The following is a 19,998-nucleotide window of genomic DNA, read 5'->3' as shown; positions in this document are numbered from 1 at the left end:
AATAAATCACATAGCATGAAATCCTACTTTTAGCATTAAAGCATTTTTTTACCATTTTGATAAATAGATATTTCGTTGTGATATTTAGTAACGGGAAATAATTAATGTAGGGTCAAGGTCAACGTTGTCGATCATGTGATTATGTTTTGGCTGAAAGGCAGAAAGCTGTCAGACGGATGTCAGACAAACTGTCGGTACACAGATACTTCCATCATGCAGATACAAATGAACTGAATGCGATCAGTGATCGCTATGACAAGACAGGAAAAATTCCCTTTAATATTTCCAGATGCCCTGTTTCAAACTATCGAAAATGGAATCGCAAAAAGAATCACAAATCATGATTCTGTTAAATCAGGAAGGACTGCCCGAGCTGCAGATTCATTGGCCGTTGATCTTGATGCATTTCCTACATTGGAACCAGCCCTAACACCTGTCACAGAGCTATGGTTGACCATTCTCTATGTCTCATTATATGGCCTGCTGTTTTTCATGGTGTACTTTCAGTTATGGATGATTTGGTACTATCGACATAAGAGACTTAGCTACCAAACCGTGTTTCTGTTCCTCTGTCTGATATGGACGGGACTGAGGACAACCCTTTTCTCATTTTACTTCAGTGATTGTATCTTAGTCAACAACCTACCGCTGCCCTTTACATGGTTGTTGTATTGTTTTCCGGTTTGCTTACAGTTCACAACATTGTGTCTACTGGTTTTATTTTTTGCACAGGTAATTATAACATTACAATGTAAATATATATATATGTAAGTGGAGGTTTTATATTATGTAACCTTGAGCACCTATGGTCATGTAAGGACAGCATCCCTTTTATTACAGTGCAATGTGAGTGCATGTATTGAATGTATGCGTTGGATACTGCTTCTTGTCTGTCAGCCTCCATATCATTGTGACAGTGCTACCACACAGATGTAGGACAGGTCATTTGGTTACAGGGTTTCTCTCCTTGACTTGTCATGTTTTTAGGTGTTGTCTCACCAACAAACATCTGTATTCTGGTGATATGAGAGAACCGTCTGCATCTCCATCACGGGGTGAATATGTGTGTCAGGATGTTTGAAATAATGTGTAGCTTTAGAAGGTGGCTCCTGAATCATCATAGATGATGTTCTTCTCATCGTACCAGTTCAATTCTAGCCTATCTGGTTAGATTGAATATTACACAACTTTAATTTGACATTCATCAAATGCCCTAATAAAAGATGGGATTTATTTTATACACCTTATATTCTCTAAACCTCTGTATCATGTCTACTGGTCACTTTATAATGACAAAGGACAAATGAGCACAATGCTGAGCGTTAAGTGGGGAAGCTGAATGATATATATATGGTTACAAATATAAAATAGTAAAAGATTCCTGATCACTTATAAAAGCCTTGGTCTGGGACGTACATATGTGTTAATATACTTTACCTCTTTTAAACATAAAAAAGTTTACTTTTGATATGGTGTATTATAGTTATATATTGTCTCAAAAAGTACAGTAGCATATTTGTTTATCATCTTAATCTACTTTTCCTAATTGTTGTTACAATATTCTTTCCAGGTTGTGTTTAAAGCCAAAGCAAAGTATGAACCTAGTCAGTATAAGTAAGTACAGAATTGTTATTGCATCAGTAGAGATGTAGTGTAAATTAAAGATAAAAAAGAACATGTCTTTATATGTGAAACCTCATTACTGAATGTTGGATGGCCAGCTGGTGCCACAGACACATGAACAATGGTTGGCATATGCATTTAGTGTTGTCAAGTGGCATAGATAATTAAATTTCTAGAACATGTAATATGGGTGATCGTGTGGCAGGCATAATTAGGATGGTTGAGTGACAAATGTATTCTTTGTGATTTTCAGTTTCTTCTCATATCAAGACCCCTAGCACACACTTCAGTATTTTTATATCATGTTTGTGTGCAAAATGATTTATAATTTTAAACCATAAATTATAAATGTTAAGTATATATGTATATGAAAGATTTGGTTTTGTTAGTCATAAAAGATTTTAACATGTCAGGATATCAGGCATTGATATGTATGTATTTCAAAGTGTATATAAACCATGGTCGATATTATAAATACTTCAAACTTTTCAGAAAACCTTCAGATAACAGAAATATTAGCTTATTTTTCATAAATATTTTAAACATATCAGAAACCTTTATTATACATTGACACATGATAATGTGTTATTTATTTCCTAAACCTTGTCAACATTTCAGAAGACCTTTACGCATTGCCATAGCCTTGGCTATCTTTGTTTTTCTCGTCACCAACTTGACTTCAGCCATTGTTGTGAACCACCAGTCTATAAAATATCACTCTGTTCCTATATCTGTGATCATTGTGCGGGTGTCCATCAATGACAGTTTGTTTGTGATGTCTGCCACTGCCCTTTCTGTGTGTATATACAAGATGAGTCGCATGGCCTCTGCACACGTCGTCCTGGAAGCAAAGGTTTGTAAACAGCTTGAACTGCTTCTATATACTTTTAGGCTAATCTAGAGCCTGAGAGATCTGAGAGTTACTGTTCTTGTCAAAAGTGTGTTTGAAACAAGGACTTTTACATTGATAACTTGATATACTTTAACATAATGTGTATCATTAGACTGAAGTTGACTGTTTTCTGAGTTTTGAAAATATCTTTTTGTTTTCTTCCGGGGATATTTTGGAGATTGTTTCTTTTCAATAGTTTAATGTCTATAAAGATATCTGACTACTCCAGGCTAACTTACTTTATAAATGTTTTGATTAAATAATATTTTTAAGTTATTGTTATATGTAACCTGACCGTCTTCCATCAGAGGTATGTCCCGTGTATAGTTCCCATTCTGATATTGTTTATTGCGTATACTCCCCTCCATTGTCGGAACAGACTGTGTGAAGTTAGTCTGTGTACTTCATGCAGTTTAAGATCTTTTTGGCTTTTTACTCTATACAATTTGTTACAGGGAACAACACTTTGCCAGGCTATGACTACATCCATAGTGATCATCCTGTTGTTTACATCGCGTGCGGTGTACAATGTTATTGCTGTGCTGCCCTATACCAAGGAAAAGATGCCCTCATTCGGTTACAATTGGGTCAATGTTTCCGACCAGGTATGTCTACTTCTGAAGTCACACTTATACACTTCAGTGAGGTAGAACATAAACTTTTTACCTTTGTAAGTAGAATTGTGTAATCAAACTTCCTTTCAACTTAGAAAAATTAAGAAATGGCAGAAGTATCAGTGGTTGGTTCATGTATACTTTTAATTGGCTTTGACATTTGTATGATTAACACTGATTGGATAGTTGAAATTCAACCTATCAGAACATGCCTTTCTCCTCAGGAGAAAGAAAATGACAGAGAATATTCTGTAATGATTGTGTTATAATTTGTCCTCCAGGCGGATATCATTGACCTTGATGGAGGCTATGCTTACATATCTTTCGGAATTGTGCTTTTTGTTTGGGAGTTCCTGCCTACTCTCATCATTGTTGTGTTTTTCCGTGTCAAAAAGCCTCCTACAGATTCAGTAAGTATTTGCAAATTTTAAAAAATTTATGTCAAATTATGTGGGACAAATTAATTAGTTTAATTAGTAACAATGCAAGGCATATCTCAGTAAGCAGCAGCTAAAACACAATTCTCAGTCTAGTGTTTGGATGGATCAGAACTGAATTTTATTTGTTTGGTGTAGTGTCTATACCATTGAGTCTATGGATGTCCTAGGACATACAACTTTAATGTGGGGGCCCTTTTGACATGATAATTTTGATGTGATTTTCACTTTACTAGAGATTTATGTGTACAATATGGTAAATACTTTGTTATGGTTACTGGACATGGCTTGAAGTAATACGGCAACAAATACCAGAACTACAGACAGGTGGTAAGGAGGTTTTATAGTAATCTGTCTGTTCATCCACCTGTGCAAAGCATGTGTACAGGAGACCTCATAAAAAGCTTGTGTACAGGAGACCTCATAAAAAGCTTGTGTACAGGAGACCTCATAAAAAGCTTGTGAACAGGAGACCTCATAAACCCCATGACTTATTATTGTTCACAACATAACATCATTCCATTAAATTCTAGGTCTTGGGTATTGGTGGCCATTGGTCTCTGTTAAAGTTTACAGCTCACCAATGATGCAAAAAAAAAAAAAAAAGGAAATGGAAATAAATATATAGGAAATGATAGATCATGAATCCCTCAACAGATTAAGTTTAAATAAAAGAGTAAGGTGTTTATCTCTGTGAGCCCCTGTCTACTGTTTTTATTTATGTTGTTGATTGGCACAATTTGTTTCAGGCATTAAGTGACCTGGCAGCACAGCACCAGAATAGCAGATCTTACTTCTTCGACAATCCTAGACGTTATGACAGTGATGATGACCTCACACGGAGTGCACACTCCAGGGCCAGGTAAGCCTTTATTTTGTATCACTGACTTTTACATGATACTGTATAACAAGCTTTTTTCTCCAGTGTCTAATTTTCACTATAAGATTGCATGGAAAATATTTAACAAATAGATTTTAATTAAGAACTTATAGCATTATATACTTTTAGTTCCTGCTCTTTGAGACTAAAATCAGGTACCTGGTATTTAAATTTTTGCACCAAATGGTGAAATTTTTTGGAAGCAAAATGTATCTCTATAACATGATATACAATCACACTGCAATCTACAGTTCATATGACACCTGAATATTTGTATGAAATTTTTCTGTGCATGTAGATTATATTTGTTTTTGTTTTTGAAGTAATTATGACATCAGTTATGGACATGCCTCCATCAACAACACCGAGGGCTCCAAGACTACACCAAGGGGAACACCAAGAGGGACGCCATGGGGAACCCCAAGGGGAAACAATTCTAACTATGGTGCCACAAATGCTGGTAGTTTTACAGGGAGAGTGGCAGGATATGGGTCTCCATCAGTTGTAGCCAACCAAGGTGTTCAGAACCCTGGCTATCAGAACCCAGCGGAGTGATGAGAGTTGTCCCTAGATGTCTGGACTAACGTTGTCCTTGCTCTTGAGGACTGGGCATCAATATATCTAGACATTGGAACTGGTCAGTTAAATTTCTTCAAATACCTGGATTGGTCATTTGCTCCTATTCAGACATCTGGATTGGTCAGTTACCTTTCACAGACACCTGGTCAGGTACAAGACTTCTTGTATGTCTCTAACTCAAAACTAACCTCTGGTGTAAGATAGTATTTTACGTTTGTAAGTTGTGTCTGTGAATTTTACCTGAGAGTATGTGTCCTGTGGACTAGTCAGGTTCTTGGGATGTATATTGATGGAAAGACATTATCTGTGGAAAAGTTTTCCTTTTTAACCTAGCTGTATTTATTGATAAATTCATTCATTACAGATTGATTAACAAACAAAACAAAAAAAAACCAGATAGTATTTCATTGTGTTTTTATCTCTCGATAATTTGTAATTGCCAATCTGCCATATCATTTCCATTTGTGTCAAGCTTTGTTTCCTTTTTCTAGAAATGGTGGTGAACTGTGCTAGCCATGTGACACCAGTTCTTAACAGTGTTGTGCTAGTCTAATAATACATAAATATGTGTTACAGTCTACCTTAGTTATAAATAGATACCTTTTCAGTGTGATTAGTCTACCTACATTAAATTAACCCAACTTTACATACTAAAAAAAAAACTGCACATTAGTTTTAGTTCATTTACAACTCTGGTTGGATAAAAACTTTATTCATTTAATTATAGGATGTTAAGTGAAGGAAGTAATAATTTAAAAACAAGAATTATAAATATTTCACTCATATTTTAAGAGTGAAAACATTCCATTTGAACCCTACATTTCCACAGAGGGAGTTTAATTTATTGTTTTTATATTTTGTGTGAATATGTTGGTTTTTATCTACAAAGACACAGCAGTTTAATTTATAACATTCTATAAAAACTACACCTGATTTTCTAAAGGATTTGAATGGTAAATGATACTTTGACACCTAATCAAGTGTATTTCCTTATATGATGTGTAAATGTAGCTTTTGTGGCATGGTTTATTCCTATAGCAAAGAACTTTAAGATCTTTCTTTGATAATCTGATGCTTCATTTGAAAATTGTGAATTGGGGACTTGGATCGATTCACCCTGTACAATGCTTATGTGGAAAAATCTGCATTATGTTAGCAAATGAACTATATAGGAAAAGTGACATTACCAAACCATGGTTTTAATGGAATTTGATGTATTGAATGTAGACATATGTGAACCTGTGATATTTTGACTATTTGTTGGAAGTTTTTTCATTAAATATGTTTTATTATTATTTAATATCGGTAGTATAGTGACGCCAGATGTGTCATTGTAACATGTATAAGGCAGGATTCCTTACACACTGTTTAGCGTTAGGGGGGATGGCATTTCTCTGAAATGAAAAAATAACCAATTGTAGCTGACATGTTTTTCTGGTTGACATGAAGTTGATTTGCTTGTGTACTTTTGCAAAATTTGAAATCTGTAACTCAAAACTGGCATCAGTAAGTTAATATAAAGTACCTGTACAATCTATTCATTAGATAGTACAAAGGATTACAATCACGGGATGAGAATATATTTAAAAGTGAACAAAATAATGTGTCAAATTTGCTATAGTTTACAGTTCATGTTGAGTTTTAAAGTTTCTGATTTTTTGAAACCATGAAGGTGTATTTCCTTAGATAATGTATCTTTAAAAAATTGAATCCTATTTAATGTGTCACAAGTGTTAACACAGATCTGGCAGTAACTCTGAGAATGGTAGAATTGTTTTACATATATATCTATTTGATTCCAGGTATTTAGTCATAAATTGACAACAAATCCAGAACTATATGGTATTGGTGTCTATGTACAATAGAAGTAAATTGCTAAGGGCTTGTTATTCTACAAAATCGTTCTCGCAAATACCTTTTTTTTATGATTATTTACCAAGTTGAATTGTAAAAAGTGTTATTTTTCTGTTTAATACTAAGAATAAGAATTATATGTTTTTCTAAAAACATTCCTCATATGATGACCATATAATGAAGTTTTTCTTGTTTTTTGAAAGACAAATTTGTAATTATATATACTGTCATTGATTTCTATGAATGATGTTCATTGATGGCTGTATCACAGGAGAACATGAAAGACAGACGAGAAAGTCAGTTCTTTACTAGGAAAGAACTTGTTTAAGAATCCAGTTGTAGAAATGTTGTCTGTTGTAAAATGTTGACATGTTTGTGGTATGTCTTTTTTAAGTATATTCTCTATGGGTTCGTAGTTAATTTGTTGATTACTGGTTGTCCGTCTCTTTGACTCTAGGTGTTGTCTCACCAAGGCTTGTAGTCACACCTAATGTCATCTGGATGGGGAATAGCTAGAGATGATTACTGCAGAACTTTGACATAACATTTGTTGGTAGTTGTATTAAAAAGAAATGAATTTGGTTTGTTTTTATCATATTAAAGGTTGATATATGATAGACTAGGAAATACACAGCACAAACATTTCTAAACCCTGTCGCACAGAAACCAAGGCTGTAAAATACACAGCACGAACATTTCTGAACAGTGTCTCTCAGAAACCAAGGCTGTAAAATACTGACACGAACATTTCTGAACCGTGTCTCTCAGAAACCAAGACTGTAAAATACCGACACGAACATTTCTGAACAGTGTCTCTCAGAAAGCAAGGCTATGAAATACACAGGATAAACATTTCTGAACCATGTCACTTTGAAACGTAGGCTGTAATATTCACAACACTTACATTTTTAAATCCTGTTACTCCTAGGCTATAAAATACACAGTTCTAATATTTCTAAACCTTTTCACTCAGAATTATAAAGGAAAAATGGAATAATTTTACCTGTCCAAACTGACTTCATTATTCTGAACAAAATTTTGTTCCAGCATGTAGTATATTTCAGTTAAGAACAAGATCGAAAACCTGGAAATGAAGTTTCAAGGGAAAGTGTGGACAGAAAAGAGGGGAAAGAATTATATTTGCTCCAGAATTAAGTCTTGGAGGCTTCATTGTCATACAATCACTATGTAAATTTAACCACAGTTTTGAAAAATCTTAAAAGCTGAAAATTGACCTTCATCTAATAACACAATGATTGAAAAATTAAATTAAAGTGACATTTCAGTGATATCTATATTGCACTTTCATACATGTTCCCTAGATATAGGTAGTCACCTTAAGGGTGTATGGGTGATTTATGTGTTGTCAATGCTAATGTTCTGCTGGTTCATACTCCGATTTCATCGTTAAAACAAATATATATTTACTCTTACACCACCTTTCTTCAATTTAAGATTCTATTGAATTTGGGCTTCTTTTTAATATAGTGTTTGATATATATCTAAATGGCATACAAGCAATGAACCTACAATGTATATCTGAACCATCATCGTCTTCTATAGAATGTGTATTTCTTTTTTATTATCTGTAATTTGGCAGTAGATGTCTGTGAATATAAAGCTTTGTGTCTTTGATGATACTTGGTATAGACAGAGAGGAACTTAGAGAGGAATTGAGTGAAAACAATTCATTGGTGTCTGTTATTGGTAGTATAGAAGTGCAATAGATGGTATATCAACAGGTACAGTGTTGTAGTGACTAGAGTTATCTGTATTGATTCCTGTCCATGTAAATTCAGATGAGAAGGCTGTTTAACTGACATACTTTAGATGTTTACATTAAGACCTTAAGACAGTTTGACTGACATACTTTAGATGTTTACATTAAGACCTTAAGACAGTTTGACTGACATGCTTTAGATGTTTACATTAAGACCTTAAGACAGTTTGACTGACATGCTTTAGATGTTTACATTAAGACCTTAAGACAGTTTGACTGACATGCTTTAGATGTTTACATTAAGACCTTAAGACAGTTCAACTGACATACTTTAGATGTTTACATTAAGACCTTAAGCCAGTTTAACTGACATGCTTTAGATGTTTACATTAAGACCTTAAGACAGTTTAACTGACATACTTTAGATGTTTACATTCAAAAGTTTTCATATTAACAAGTTATTTCTCTATTAGGTGTGCAATTGTTTTTCTATTCTAGATATTGAACAGATCCATATTTCAGTATTGTCCTTGTTAGTCTTCCACAACGTTACAGCTTTACATCTCTTAATCATCTTGGTCTCTATACATCATCTAGGAGAGTTATCCACTTCCCCCTAGCTTGTGTATTGCAGTTCTGTATATCTGTATCTTTTTGGTGAATGTTTTTAGTTTACCTGCTGTTCATGCATGAGGCATTGCTACTTACACTTTACTTGTCATTTGTAGAAAGAAATCTTTAAAAACATACAGATTTTAGTGTAGGTTATAAGGAATCTTTAAAAACATGCAGATTTTAGTGTAGGTTATAAGGAATCTTTAAAAACATGCAGATTTTAGTGTAGGTTATAAGAAATCTTTAAAAACATGCAGATTTTAGTGTAGGTTATAAGGAATCTAAAAACATGCAGATTTTAGTGTAGGTTATAAGGAATCTAAAAACATGCAGATTTTAGTGTAGGTTATAAGGAATCTTTAAAAACATGCAGATTTTAGTGTAGGTTATAAGGAATCTTTAAAAACATGCAGATTTTAGTGTAGGTTATAAGGAATCTAAAAACATGCAGATTTTAGTGTAGGTTATAAGGAATCTTTAAAAACATGCAGATTTTAGTGTAGGTTATAATGAATCTTTAAAAACATGCAGATTTTAGTGTAGGTTATAAGGAATCTTTAAAAACATGCAGATTTTAGTGTAGGTTATAAGGAATCTTTAAAAACATGCAGATTTTAGTGTAGGTTATAAGGAATCTTTAAAAACATGCAGATTTTAGTGTAGGTTATAAGGAATCTTTAAAAACATGCAGATTTTAGTGTAGGTTATAAGGAATCTAAAAACATGCAGATTTTAGTGTAGGTTATAAGGAATCTTTAAAAACATGCAGATTTTAGTGTAGGTTATAAGGAATCTTTAAAAACATGCAGATTTTAGTGTAGGTTATAAGGAATCTTTAAAAACATGCAGATTTTAGTGTAGGTTATAAGGAATCTTTAAAAACATGCAGATTTTAGTGTAGGTTATAAGGAATCTTTAAAAACATGCAGATTTTAGTGTAGGTTATAAGGAATCTAAAAACATGCAGATTTTAGTGTAGGTTATAAGGAATCTAAAAACATGCAGATTTTAGTGTAGGTTATAAGGAATCTTTAAAAACATGCAGATTTTAGTGTAGGTTATAAGGAATCTAAAAACATGCAGATTTTAGTGTAGGTTATAAGGAATCTTTAAAAACATGCAGATTTTAGTGTAGGTTATAAGGAATCTTTGAAAACATGCAGATTTTAGTGTAGGTTATAAGGAATCTAAAAACATGCAGATTTTAGTGTAGGTTATAAGGAATCTTTGAAAACATGCAGATTTTAGTGTAGGTTATGGAGACTTGTACACCAGAAAGATAATTTTACTTAAAATGTTATCACTAAAAATTTTTAAGAAAATTAAAATGATTTCACTATACAATTTGAATGGTATTTCATTCTTGACGATTTAAGACGTACACAATAAAGACCTTACAGATGTGTTGTTTTGTGTGTCTGCACTATGGATATGCAGTTTTTAGAGGACTGTGAAAACACTGCCAAGAGTGTTGTTGTATGAAAGGTGTTTTGAGAACATTGTTGTTTGGAGGCTGTAAACTACGTAGCTTTTTAAATCCTGGTCATTGTATATATTATCATTCCTTTAAGTCATTGTTGTGATACAAAATAGTAGAGAAGTATCAATGTTCTTTTCTGGTAACTTTTCTTTTTTTCAATGTATTTTTATTAAGTTGAATTTCAAGAATGATTTACCGGTTACAATTTGATATTTTCTTTGTTCCTGATGAATCTGTCCATATGTTTCCCACAAATTTTTTTGTTTTTTTTGTTTAATGACTCTGTAAAGTTGTTTTCATAGTTTTACATTTAAGGTTGTTATTAATATATACAAATACAAGATTCTTGTTACTTGGAAGCACTTTGTAGTTCCTGTAATATGTACAAACTTGTCATATCCTTATACATGTTCAAAAGATTTGTAATACACTGTAAGTCACCTTTATTTTGCATATAATGGTTTAAGTCTCCCTACGAGATTTCTGATTTTAGTTAGAGGAGGCCTACAGTAAGCATAGGTGACAGTGACCTATTTCTTCTGATTATGTAGTAATTATGAAATGTATGTCAAGTTTGATGACTAGGAATTGAAGAAATAGTGAAGCTATGTCACAGGACTTGTTAACTACATTGTATGTAGAAATGAACTAATGATGTGTAGATTGTGTACAATGTGATTCTCCGTAAAAATTGTTGTTAGAAAGTTTGCTTTATGTCTGCTGATGTTAACACTAATTTTAAAATGCATGTACACATTCCATGTCCACGACCAAGTTTTTTCCCATGAAAATGGTCTTATGTTTTACGTTTTTATTCAAAACAGTTTTAAGTCAATATAAATTTTGATTTTGAAAGTTTCTATTTGTGTGTACATATATATATAGATGTTTTTATCAGTGCAGTAAGTGTTCCAGATTACAAGTTATGTGATATCATGTTCCTGTATGTTGTATGAAATTTTTGTCAGTATCAAAATAATAAACATAACAAAACTACACATCAGAGTTATCGATTTTAATGTCAACAGGCAAGTCTATAATACATACGCAAAGCCGTTATTCAACCAGGCTTTAATTAAATGTCAAATGATTGGCCACTCCTAAACAATCATTTTCTCATTACATGTATATGTACTTTTATCTCCCGCGAAACACATTCCTGGGGTATATTAATTTATGCTCTGTCCGTCCATGCGTCCGTTTGTGTGTCCGTCCGTTCATCTCAACTTCACAAAACTTGTTGTTTATATTAAGTTAGTGCTCTAGTATGCCTTTTGCAATTGACAACATTACATTTTTTTGTGTTACCATGGAAACATAGCCAAAAAAAACTGCAAAATTAGTGTTAACTTTCCTTTCCAGGCTGCAACTTCGAAACCATTCATCTAAACTCCACAAAACTTTCTATGTTGGATATTTTTCTGTTACCATGGAAACAGGTAACCCTTATCACGAATTTAAGATTTTCTGGACCAGTGCTCTGAAACCGTTCAAGATAATTGCTCAAAACTTTTTACACTTAATAAGCTAGCAGTATCTTTTGCTATGGGAAAGCTCTCCATTTAAATACATTTCTTTTACCATGGAAACAGGCCAAATAACAAAGGTAAGTTTTTTCATACAAGTTCACTTAAACCGTTCAAAAACACCAAAGAAAAGAACAAAATTAAAGAACAGCAGGTAGTCATCCCTTACAACAAAGGCCCGTCACCTTACAACAAAGGCCCGTCACCTTACATCAAAGGCCCGTCACCTTACAACAAAGGCCCGTCACCTTACAACAAAGGCCCGTCACCTTACATCATAGGCCCGTCACCTTACATCATAGGTATGTCACCTTACAACAAAGGCCTGTCACCTTACATCAAAGGCCTGTCACCTTACATCAAAGGCCTGTCACCTTACATCAGAGGCCTGTCACCTTACATCAAAGGCCTGTCACCTTACAACAAAGGCCTGTCACCTTACATCAAAGGCCTGTCACCTTACATCAGAGGCCTGTCACCTTACATCAAAGGCCTGTCACCTTACATCAGAGGCCTGTCACCTTACATCAAAGGCCTGTCACCTTACATCAATGTCCTGTCAGAAACCATTCAGAGGATTTACCGTGGTCAATGGCATTGCAGCAGCCATGAAACCTCATAAGATCCTCCGAAATATCATATTCCTTCCTATGGATAAAACACCGAAAGAGAACGTCGCAGATACGAAAATAAAACCGCATGCTTGAATTGCGACGTACCGTATATCGGAGAAACAGGCAGGAGAATCGGGGTCCGACTAAATGAACATCAGAAGGACGCGGAATCCCAAGAAGGAAAAAAATCACTAGATCAACATGGAGACATTCTCAGTCCCAGATCAATAAACTGGCACTTAAAATCATTCGAAGCAGCAAAATCTTTTCATTGCCTCTTCCGGAACACCTGGTCTTTCTCTTGTACTGTTTCAGAAGTCTCCGTGTAAAATTTTCTTTTGTTCATATTTTGTCCTGGCGTCTTTGAGTTAGTTTTTGGATTGTGATGCTTCAGACGTTATTTTTTATGATACGGTTGATGCTCGTTAGTATACCTGGTGGTTCTTATTGTGTGACATGAAGTTAGATATGGTCGATGCTCGTTAGTATACCTGGTGGTTCTTACTGTGTAACATGAAGTTAGATATGGTTGATGCTCGTTAGTATACCTGCTGGTTCTTACTGTGTAACATGTAGTTAGATACGGTTGATGCTCGTTAGTATACCTGCTGGTTCTTACTGTGTAACATGTAGTTAGATACGGTTGATGCTCGTTAGTATACCTGCTGGTTCTTACTGTGTAACATGTAGTTAGATACGGTTGATGCTCGTTAGTATACCTGCTGGTTTCCCTTTCATATGCAATTACATTGGATTTACATTAATTAACACAAAGGTTGTCGTTAATGAAGCTGCAGCAGTACCTTTTAGAACATCAGGACTTTATCTTTTATTTATTTATAGATTTGCCTCGTTTTATCGACTGAGAGTTTGAATTACGATGATGTTCACATATTAGCCAGTGCAAATATACATATCGGTTTTCCGTCATCGAGGATCGTTTTACATCACGTGTTTGTGGTAGCTTTTATTCGTCATGACGTTTGATAGTCCTGTTTTAATGACGGGGTTTATTGATCTTCCTAATTACATTGCAGTTATATAACTTCGAAGTGTCTCCAATCAAATGTAGTCGATTTCACTCTTGCCTTGGTCGAGTTTTCACGAAATTGTTCTAATATAGCTTGCAATCATGATTTGTTTTCTACCCCATTCGTCCCTCTTTTATAAGAAAGTTCACTTAACAAAAGAATAGATGCCTTAATTGAGTAGGAAATGTAGTGCGGTTGTGTCGAATTGAAGCAGGGGAATATTTCAAGATTGATCAATTTTTTTCTTCGAAGTCGACATTTCATCAACTCTGCCTTCGAAGGTTGTACAAAAGACACCTTTCATTACAAATTTGGTACATCGATGTATGAATGAAACGCGAGCAAACGGTTTTACAATACGGCTCGAATGTTGAGTTGACAGTAGCAATAACTGCAGTAAGCACGCCTAGTCTCGCAAGCAAGTAATATAATGGGGATTTAGTCTTCGTACAAGGATAAAGGTACTTCATGTGCTATCTACAGAATCGACCACAGGACTTAAGTCCTGGGCTTGATGTCGAAACGTATTTTTGACTGAAAAAATAATGCTTGAACTGTATATCGCATTAAAAAGAGTTTTTTAATGTTTTACATATTCTGTTGTGTAGTCCTTCATGGAATCCGTACTTATTGTGGAAGTAGTAGTTCTTGATTTTGGAACATTTATGTTAAGCAGATGTGACTTCGCATCTGTAATAATGACAAAAAAGTTTGTTATTAACGTTCCAGGCATGACCATAGTTGTGTATTAAGAATGAGTAATGAAAATCACCCTGCAACCCGTAGGGTTTGAACTTGTGACCCTCTGTCTCTAGCCGGACACTCTACCGCTCGACTTCAGAGATTTTTTCACTAGCCGAAGCTAATGAATTTTGCTCACCGTCACGAAATTCACCCACTATACAAGATAACAATATGTTACTTTAAGTGTACAAATAAATCAATAGATGCTTCATCAGATAAAATATATATTTAATTCAACACAAAGGATTTTGTATTTGTCTTGAAAAATAAAAGATAGGTTGAATAAGGAAGTGTTGATGGTTATTGAAACTATTCCTCTTCAAAAACAACCAAAATTTCCAGTATCTATAGGTCGTTTTCGTTCCTCTACTTGTTGTTATTCCAATGTCTCCGTGTTTCTTAAACACAAGCCTGCCTTCTCTCATAGTTTGAATTGAAGCAACAGAAAAAAGTAGGTCATAATTATACCTCCCAGCTGAAACAGAAAATATTTTCATAATAAACAGGACAGATTTTACGGTGAATAATCATCATAATCCTTATCATCATCAATGTTGTTGCTTTGTTTGTAATTTTATAGTGCAAAATTGGTGCTTGTCGCTCCCTGACGTTCGTCAGTGCACATGCTGTTGTATTCTGGGTAATAAAGGCACACATGTTGTAACCGCCATAATGTTGAGATGAAGTACAACATCATCATCATAATCAACATCATCACAGTAAAATGCTGTATAGTTGAGGAGAGAAAAAGTCGTAGCATCAAACAAAACAAACATATTTCAAAATCAATCTAAAAATCCACAGGAAATATGTTAGTAACGCATATATGTTACGTAAACCTACACATTTTTCGAACGGGTTTCTCTGGGATTGCTTTTCTCCCACCAATCACAGCCGTGCCTCCCGTTTTAGCCGGGAAAGATCAGCTTGTCACCCCCTAGGGGGAGATAGCCTCGTGCCGACTAGCACGTGCTAAACCGGAAGTTCGACCGGAACTACTTCTGGTTGTAAACAAACATCGACTGCTAGCTATTGGTATCCTGAAGTAAATCCGAACTTAGCATAACGGAATTGGTAAGAATCAATTTTCGTTCGACGACAGTTACTAGTAACGACTGTTTATATATGAATAGGGTATATATCGCATATGTTGATCCATTTCATTGATATGTAATATATAAAATACTATATTGTAAAATATTATTTAATGAATATGATTGAGATTTTTACGATTTATATTATGTTGCGTAATGATTTACACGAAACGGTGACGTCATGAAACGTGAATAGTGATATCCATGCGCCATTCAGACACTTGAGCCTCGGGTTAGACAAAAAAAAGCACCCCACGGATTCGAGATTTCTCTGTCACACCATCAGGGCAGGGGAAGGTTCTATTTGTAATCAAATTCATTGACAGTAATATAAAATGAGTGTTAAACCCAGCACAAATGGTGGTCTCACCGTTAAGATGAACTCCTTAGTGATGGTGACAAACCCTAACACTGTAAAACCAAGTGGAGGCCCATTGAGTTTGGACAGGAACATCTGCAACTGCAAGCAAAATATATTAAAATTAACGCAAATAAAATCAGAACTGATGACAGAAATACGACCTTTATACAAAGCTTTGTTTATATCATCAAATACAAAAAGAGGACAAAACATGTTCATATCCTTTCATTGAAACTCACACGCTTGATATCTTCACACACAGTGTAACAATGCTCTCATATTCGACGTCTGAATCTTGAGATGTGATTCAGTTTATAGAATACATCGTTAGTCTGTGGTTTCAATAAAATAGTGATGATGATCCAAGATACTCTATGAATTGTTAAAAAAAACAGTATTTGCCTAACCTCTTTATTTATTAACTATTTATTTCTTATTTATCTAATTTAACGGGTTTTATTACGGATTATCGGTCACAAAACGAACCAGAATAGATGGGAAACGTATATAGTATGAAGCAAAAAGAGAGAGTATGGGATACAGAGACGAAGTAGAGACCAACACAATAATTTTGAAGACAACTACTTGGTCTAATTTTAGTCCTGTCCCAGCTCTGAATAGGCATGTTGCATGCATCTCGTTAGTGATAACAGGGACTTTTTAAATGAACAGTTTGTGAGGAGTTGGGAAAATAGCAATTGGACGAAATCAATATTAAAATTTAAACGGGATTAGTTTATAATCAGATATCTGTAGAAATCTGATCTACAAAAATGTGTAAAACCTGGAGTCGCTTTATCAATCAGGCATGGTTTGGGTCGCTGATAAATATCTTTAACCCGGAATCGCTTTATCAATCAGGCATGGTTTGGGTCGCTGATAAATATCTTTAACCCGGAATCGCTTTATCAATCAGGCATGGTTTGGGTCGCTGATAAATATCTTTAACCTGGAGTCGCTTTATCAATCAGGCATGGTTTGGGTCGCTGATAAATATCTTTAACCTCGAGTCGCTTTATCAATCGGGCATGGTTTGGGTCGCTGATAAATATCTTTTAACTGGAGTCGCTTTATCAATCAGGCATGGTTTGGGTCACTGATTAATATCTTTAACATGGAGTCGCTTTATCAATCAGGCATGGTTTGGGTCACTGATTAATATCTTTAACCTGGAGTCGCTTTATCAATCAGGCATGGTTTGGGTCGCTGATTAATATCTTTAACATGGAGTCGCTTTATCAATCAGGCATGGTTTGGGTCGCTGATAAAATTTCTTTTAACTGGAGTCGCTTTATCAATCAGGCATGGTTTGGGTTGCTGATAAAATTTCTTTTAACTGGAGTCGCTTTATCAATCAGGCATGGATTAATATCTTTAACCTGGGTCAGCATGGTTTTATCAATCAGTGGCTGATTAATATCTTTAACCTGGAGTCGCTTTATCAATCAGGCATGGTTTGGGTCACTGATTAATATCTTTAACATGGAGTCGCTTTATCAATCAGGCATGGTTTGGGTCGCTGATAAAATTTCTTTTAACTGGAGTCGCTTTATCAATCAGGCATGGTTTGGGTTGCTGATAAAATTTCTTTTAACTGGAGTCGCTTTATCAATCAGGCATGGTTTGGGTCGCTGATTAATATCTTTAACCTGGAGTCGCTTTATCAATCAGGCATGGTTTGGGTCGCTGATTAATATCTTTAACCTGTAGTCGCTTTATCAATCAGGCATGGTTTGGGTCGCTGATTAATATCTTTAACCTGGAGTCGCTTTATCAATCAGGCATGGTTTGGGTCGCTGATTAATATCTTTAACATGGAGTCGCTTTATCAATCAGGCACGGTTTGGGTCGCTGATAAATATCTTTAACCCGGAGTCGCTTTATCAATCAGGCATGGTTTGGGTCGCTGATGAATATCTTTAACCCGGAATCGCTTTATCAATCAGGCATGGTTTGGGTCGCTGATTAATATCTTTAACCCGGAGTCGCTTTATCAATCAGGCATGGTTTGGGTCGCTGATAAAATTTCTTTTAACTGGAGTCGCTTTATCAATCAGGCATGGTTTGGGTCGCTGATTAATATCTTTAACCTGGAGTCGCTTTATCAATCGGGCATGGTTTGGGTCGCTGATTAATATCTTTAACATGGAGTCGCTTTATCAATCAGGCATGGTTTGGGTGGCTGATTAATATCTTTAACCTGGAGTCGCTTTATCAATCAGGCATGGTTTGGGTCGCTGATAAATATCTTTATCCCGGAGTCGCTTTATCAATCAGGCATGGTTTGGGTTGCTGATAAAATTTCTTTTAACTGGAGTCGCTTTATCAATCAGGCATGGTTTGGGTTGCTTATTAATATCATTAACCTGGAGTCGCTTTATCAATCAGGCATGGTTTGGGTTGCTTATTAATATCATTAACCTGGAGTCGCTTTATCAATCAGGCTTGGTTTGGGTTGCTTATCAATGTCATTAACTCTAATATTATAGTGTAAATCACTTAAATAATTATATCAACTACAACATCACGTGACCTACCTCAAGCGATTCAAAAGGACTGGCTTGACTCATGTCCACATCATAGAGATACTCCAAATGAGAATGGGCCTTCAAAACAGCATGATTATACCATGGTAAAAGATCAAAACAAAATCCAGTTCATCCATAATAAATACAAAAACTCTAACAAAATTGTTGTGTACGATTCCAAAAATATTCATTGTTGTCCAATAGAAACAGTATTTCTAAAATGTATAAGTATACTAGGTGTCACTAGCTAATTTATCAATTTACTTCCACTAAAATTCCTCCGTGAAAAGACGCCAGTGGAGTTTAACCTACATAAAAACAAAAGAACCCCTTACAACCCCTCAAGCAGTAAACGCTTACCCTTCGGATCACCAAGTCTTAATTCATTAACCTGGCGATTGTGACTGAAAATCATCCGTGTTGTCATTACCGATAAAGTGTGAAGAATATCTTACTTACCTTTTCATTGACCTTAGCTGCTGTGTGTGATATGGTCAGTATAACGGTTACATTCATCAGCACCCAGGACGAGAAGCTCACGTATGAATATATCGGCCAAGAACCCGCCGTCACCATCTGGTACACGATGAAACAAATGAGGAATACATTAGTGACATAGGTTCCTGTTAATAAATAGCTGGTGTCTTGTTCCAGGATGGCGACGGTTTTACACAACTGGAGGTGTTTCCGTCGGAGATCCTTTATATTTTGTGAAATTCTCTTGTCGTTGTCCTCCATTATTCTGATTAGGTTAGTGTTTAATGTCGAAAAGCTATTGCCAAGGAACGTGAAGAGAGTGGACTGTAACAATATTGGGAATAACCAAGCACCGGTTTCCCAAAGATGAAGACCGGAGAAAAAAAGCAGAGCAGCTATATTTCTCTGTGGGAACGGGTTGGTGATACCAGCCGCGAAGTCTTTGTTAAAATCAGTAACTGACTGAAATATGATACCGGCAAAACTGATGACAGCACCAAACCATGTCACAGAAGTGCGGAAGAAGATCATTCTCTTCATTTCACTTGATCTGGACTCCAAGGAATCACTATAGATAGAAGTTTCGGTAATAATTCTATCAAAATTCTGGTAAAAGCTTTGAAGATGGTCACGTGATAAACACGCTCTAAGCATGAAAATCCGGTTAAGAAAACATTGTAATAACCAACTTAGATTGATGATCCTCCACACTGTGATATCCGGAACATAGTCGATCCCTACCCAAAATGCCGGGATGTACCGCAAGATGTTCAGACAGGAAATCGCCGTGAAACATACACAATAATATTTGCTAAAATTTGACCGCCATTTCTTAGAAATGGATGCTCTTTCTTCTCTATTCGTGCTTGTATCAAAGAAGAAAACTCCAAATATCTGCATTGAGACATGTATTGGTTTGATAATACGAC

The 19,998-nt window shown here is 35.2% G+C and overlaps 2 protein-coding genes across 2 annotated transcripts; one reads left to right on the top strand and one right to left on the bottom strand.

Moving 5' to 3' along the window:
• Positions 1-252: 252 nt before the first annotated feature.
• LOC132550535 (G protein-coupled receptor 137Ba-like) lies at positions 253-5,082 on the top strand. The gene is made up of 7 exons (XM_060214628.1): positions 253-732; positions 1,571-1,614; positions 2,242-2,476; positions 2,971-3,120; positions 3,411-3,539; positions 4,316-4,428; positions 4,770-5,082. Exons 1-7 carry the CDS (start codon positions 253-255, stop codon positions 4,999-5,001), a joined length of 1,383 nt encoding a protein of 460 aa, XP_060070611.1. The 3' UTR covers positions 5,002-5,082.
• Positions 5,083-14,816: 9,734 nt separating this feature from the next.
• LOC132550537 (uncharacterized) lies at positions 14,817-19,723 on the bottom strand. The gene is made up of 4 exons (XM_060214630.1): positions 19,052-19,723; positions 18,602-18,670; positions 16,074-16,163; positions 14,817-15,084 (listed from the first exon to the last, which is right to left on the bottom strand). Exons 1-4 carry the CDS (start codon positions 19,721-19,723, stop codon positions 15,031-15,033), a joined length of 885 nt encoding a protein of 294 aa, XP_060070613.1. The 3' UTR covers positions 14,817-15,030.
• Between the last annotated feature and the right edge of the window lie 275 nt (positions 19,724-19,998).

This window comes from Ylistrum balloti, unplaced genomic scaffold (genome assembly GCF_031769215.1).
Source record: "Ylistrum balloti isolate Yb309-2 unplaced genomic scaffold, AGI_CSIRO_Ybal_v1 Utg370126, whole genome shotgun sequence".
NCBI lineage: Eukaryota > Metazoa > Mollusca > Bivalvia > Pectinida > Pectinidae > Ylistrum > Ylistrum balloti.
The sequence above is the reverse complement of the archived record's forward strand: the minus strand, read 5'-3'. Positions and strand labels throughout refer to the sequence as shown.

Excerpts from the sequence above, each read along its gene's own strand:
- LOC132550535 (XM_060214628.1), top strand. The coding sequence starts at position 253 with ATGACAAGACAGGAAAAATTCCCTTTAATATTTCCAGATGCCCTGTTT. Across the intron at positions 1,615-2,241 it reads TATGAACCTAGTCAGTATAA|AAGACCTTTACGCATTGCCA; the intron begins GTAAGTACAGAA and ends TCAACATTTCAG. Across the intron at positions 3,540-4,315 it reads AAAAGCCTCCTACAGATTCA|GCATTAAGTGACCTGGCAGC; the intron begins GTAAGTATTTGC and ends AATTTGTTTCAG.
- LOC132550537 (XM_060214630.1), bottom strand. The coding sequence starts at position 19,723 with ATGCTTAGAGCGTGTTTATCACGTGACCATCTTCAAAGCTTTTACCAG. Across the intron at positions 18,671-19,051 it reads CAGCTAAGGTCAATGAAAAG|GCCCATTCTCATTTGGAGTA; the intron begins GTAAGTAAGATA and ends GCTGTTTTGAAG. Across the intron at positions 16,164-18,601 it reads GTCCTTTTGAATCGCTTGAG|TTGCAGATGTTCCTGTCCAA; the intron begins GTAGGTCACGTG and ends TTTTGCTTGCAG.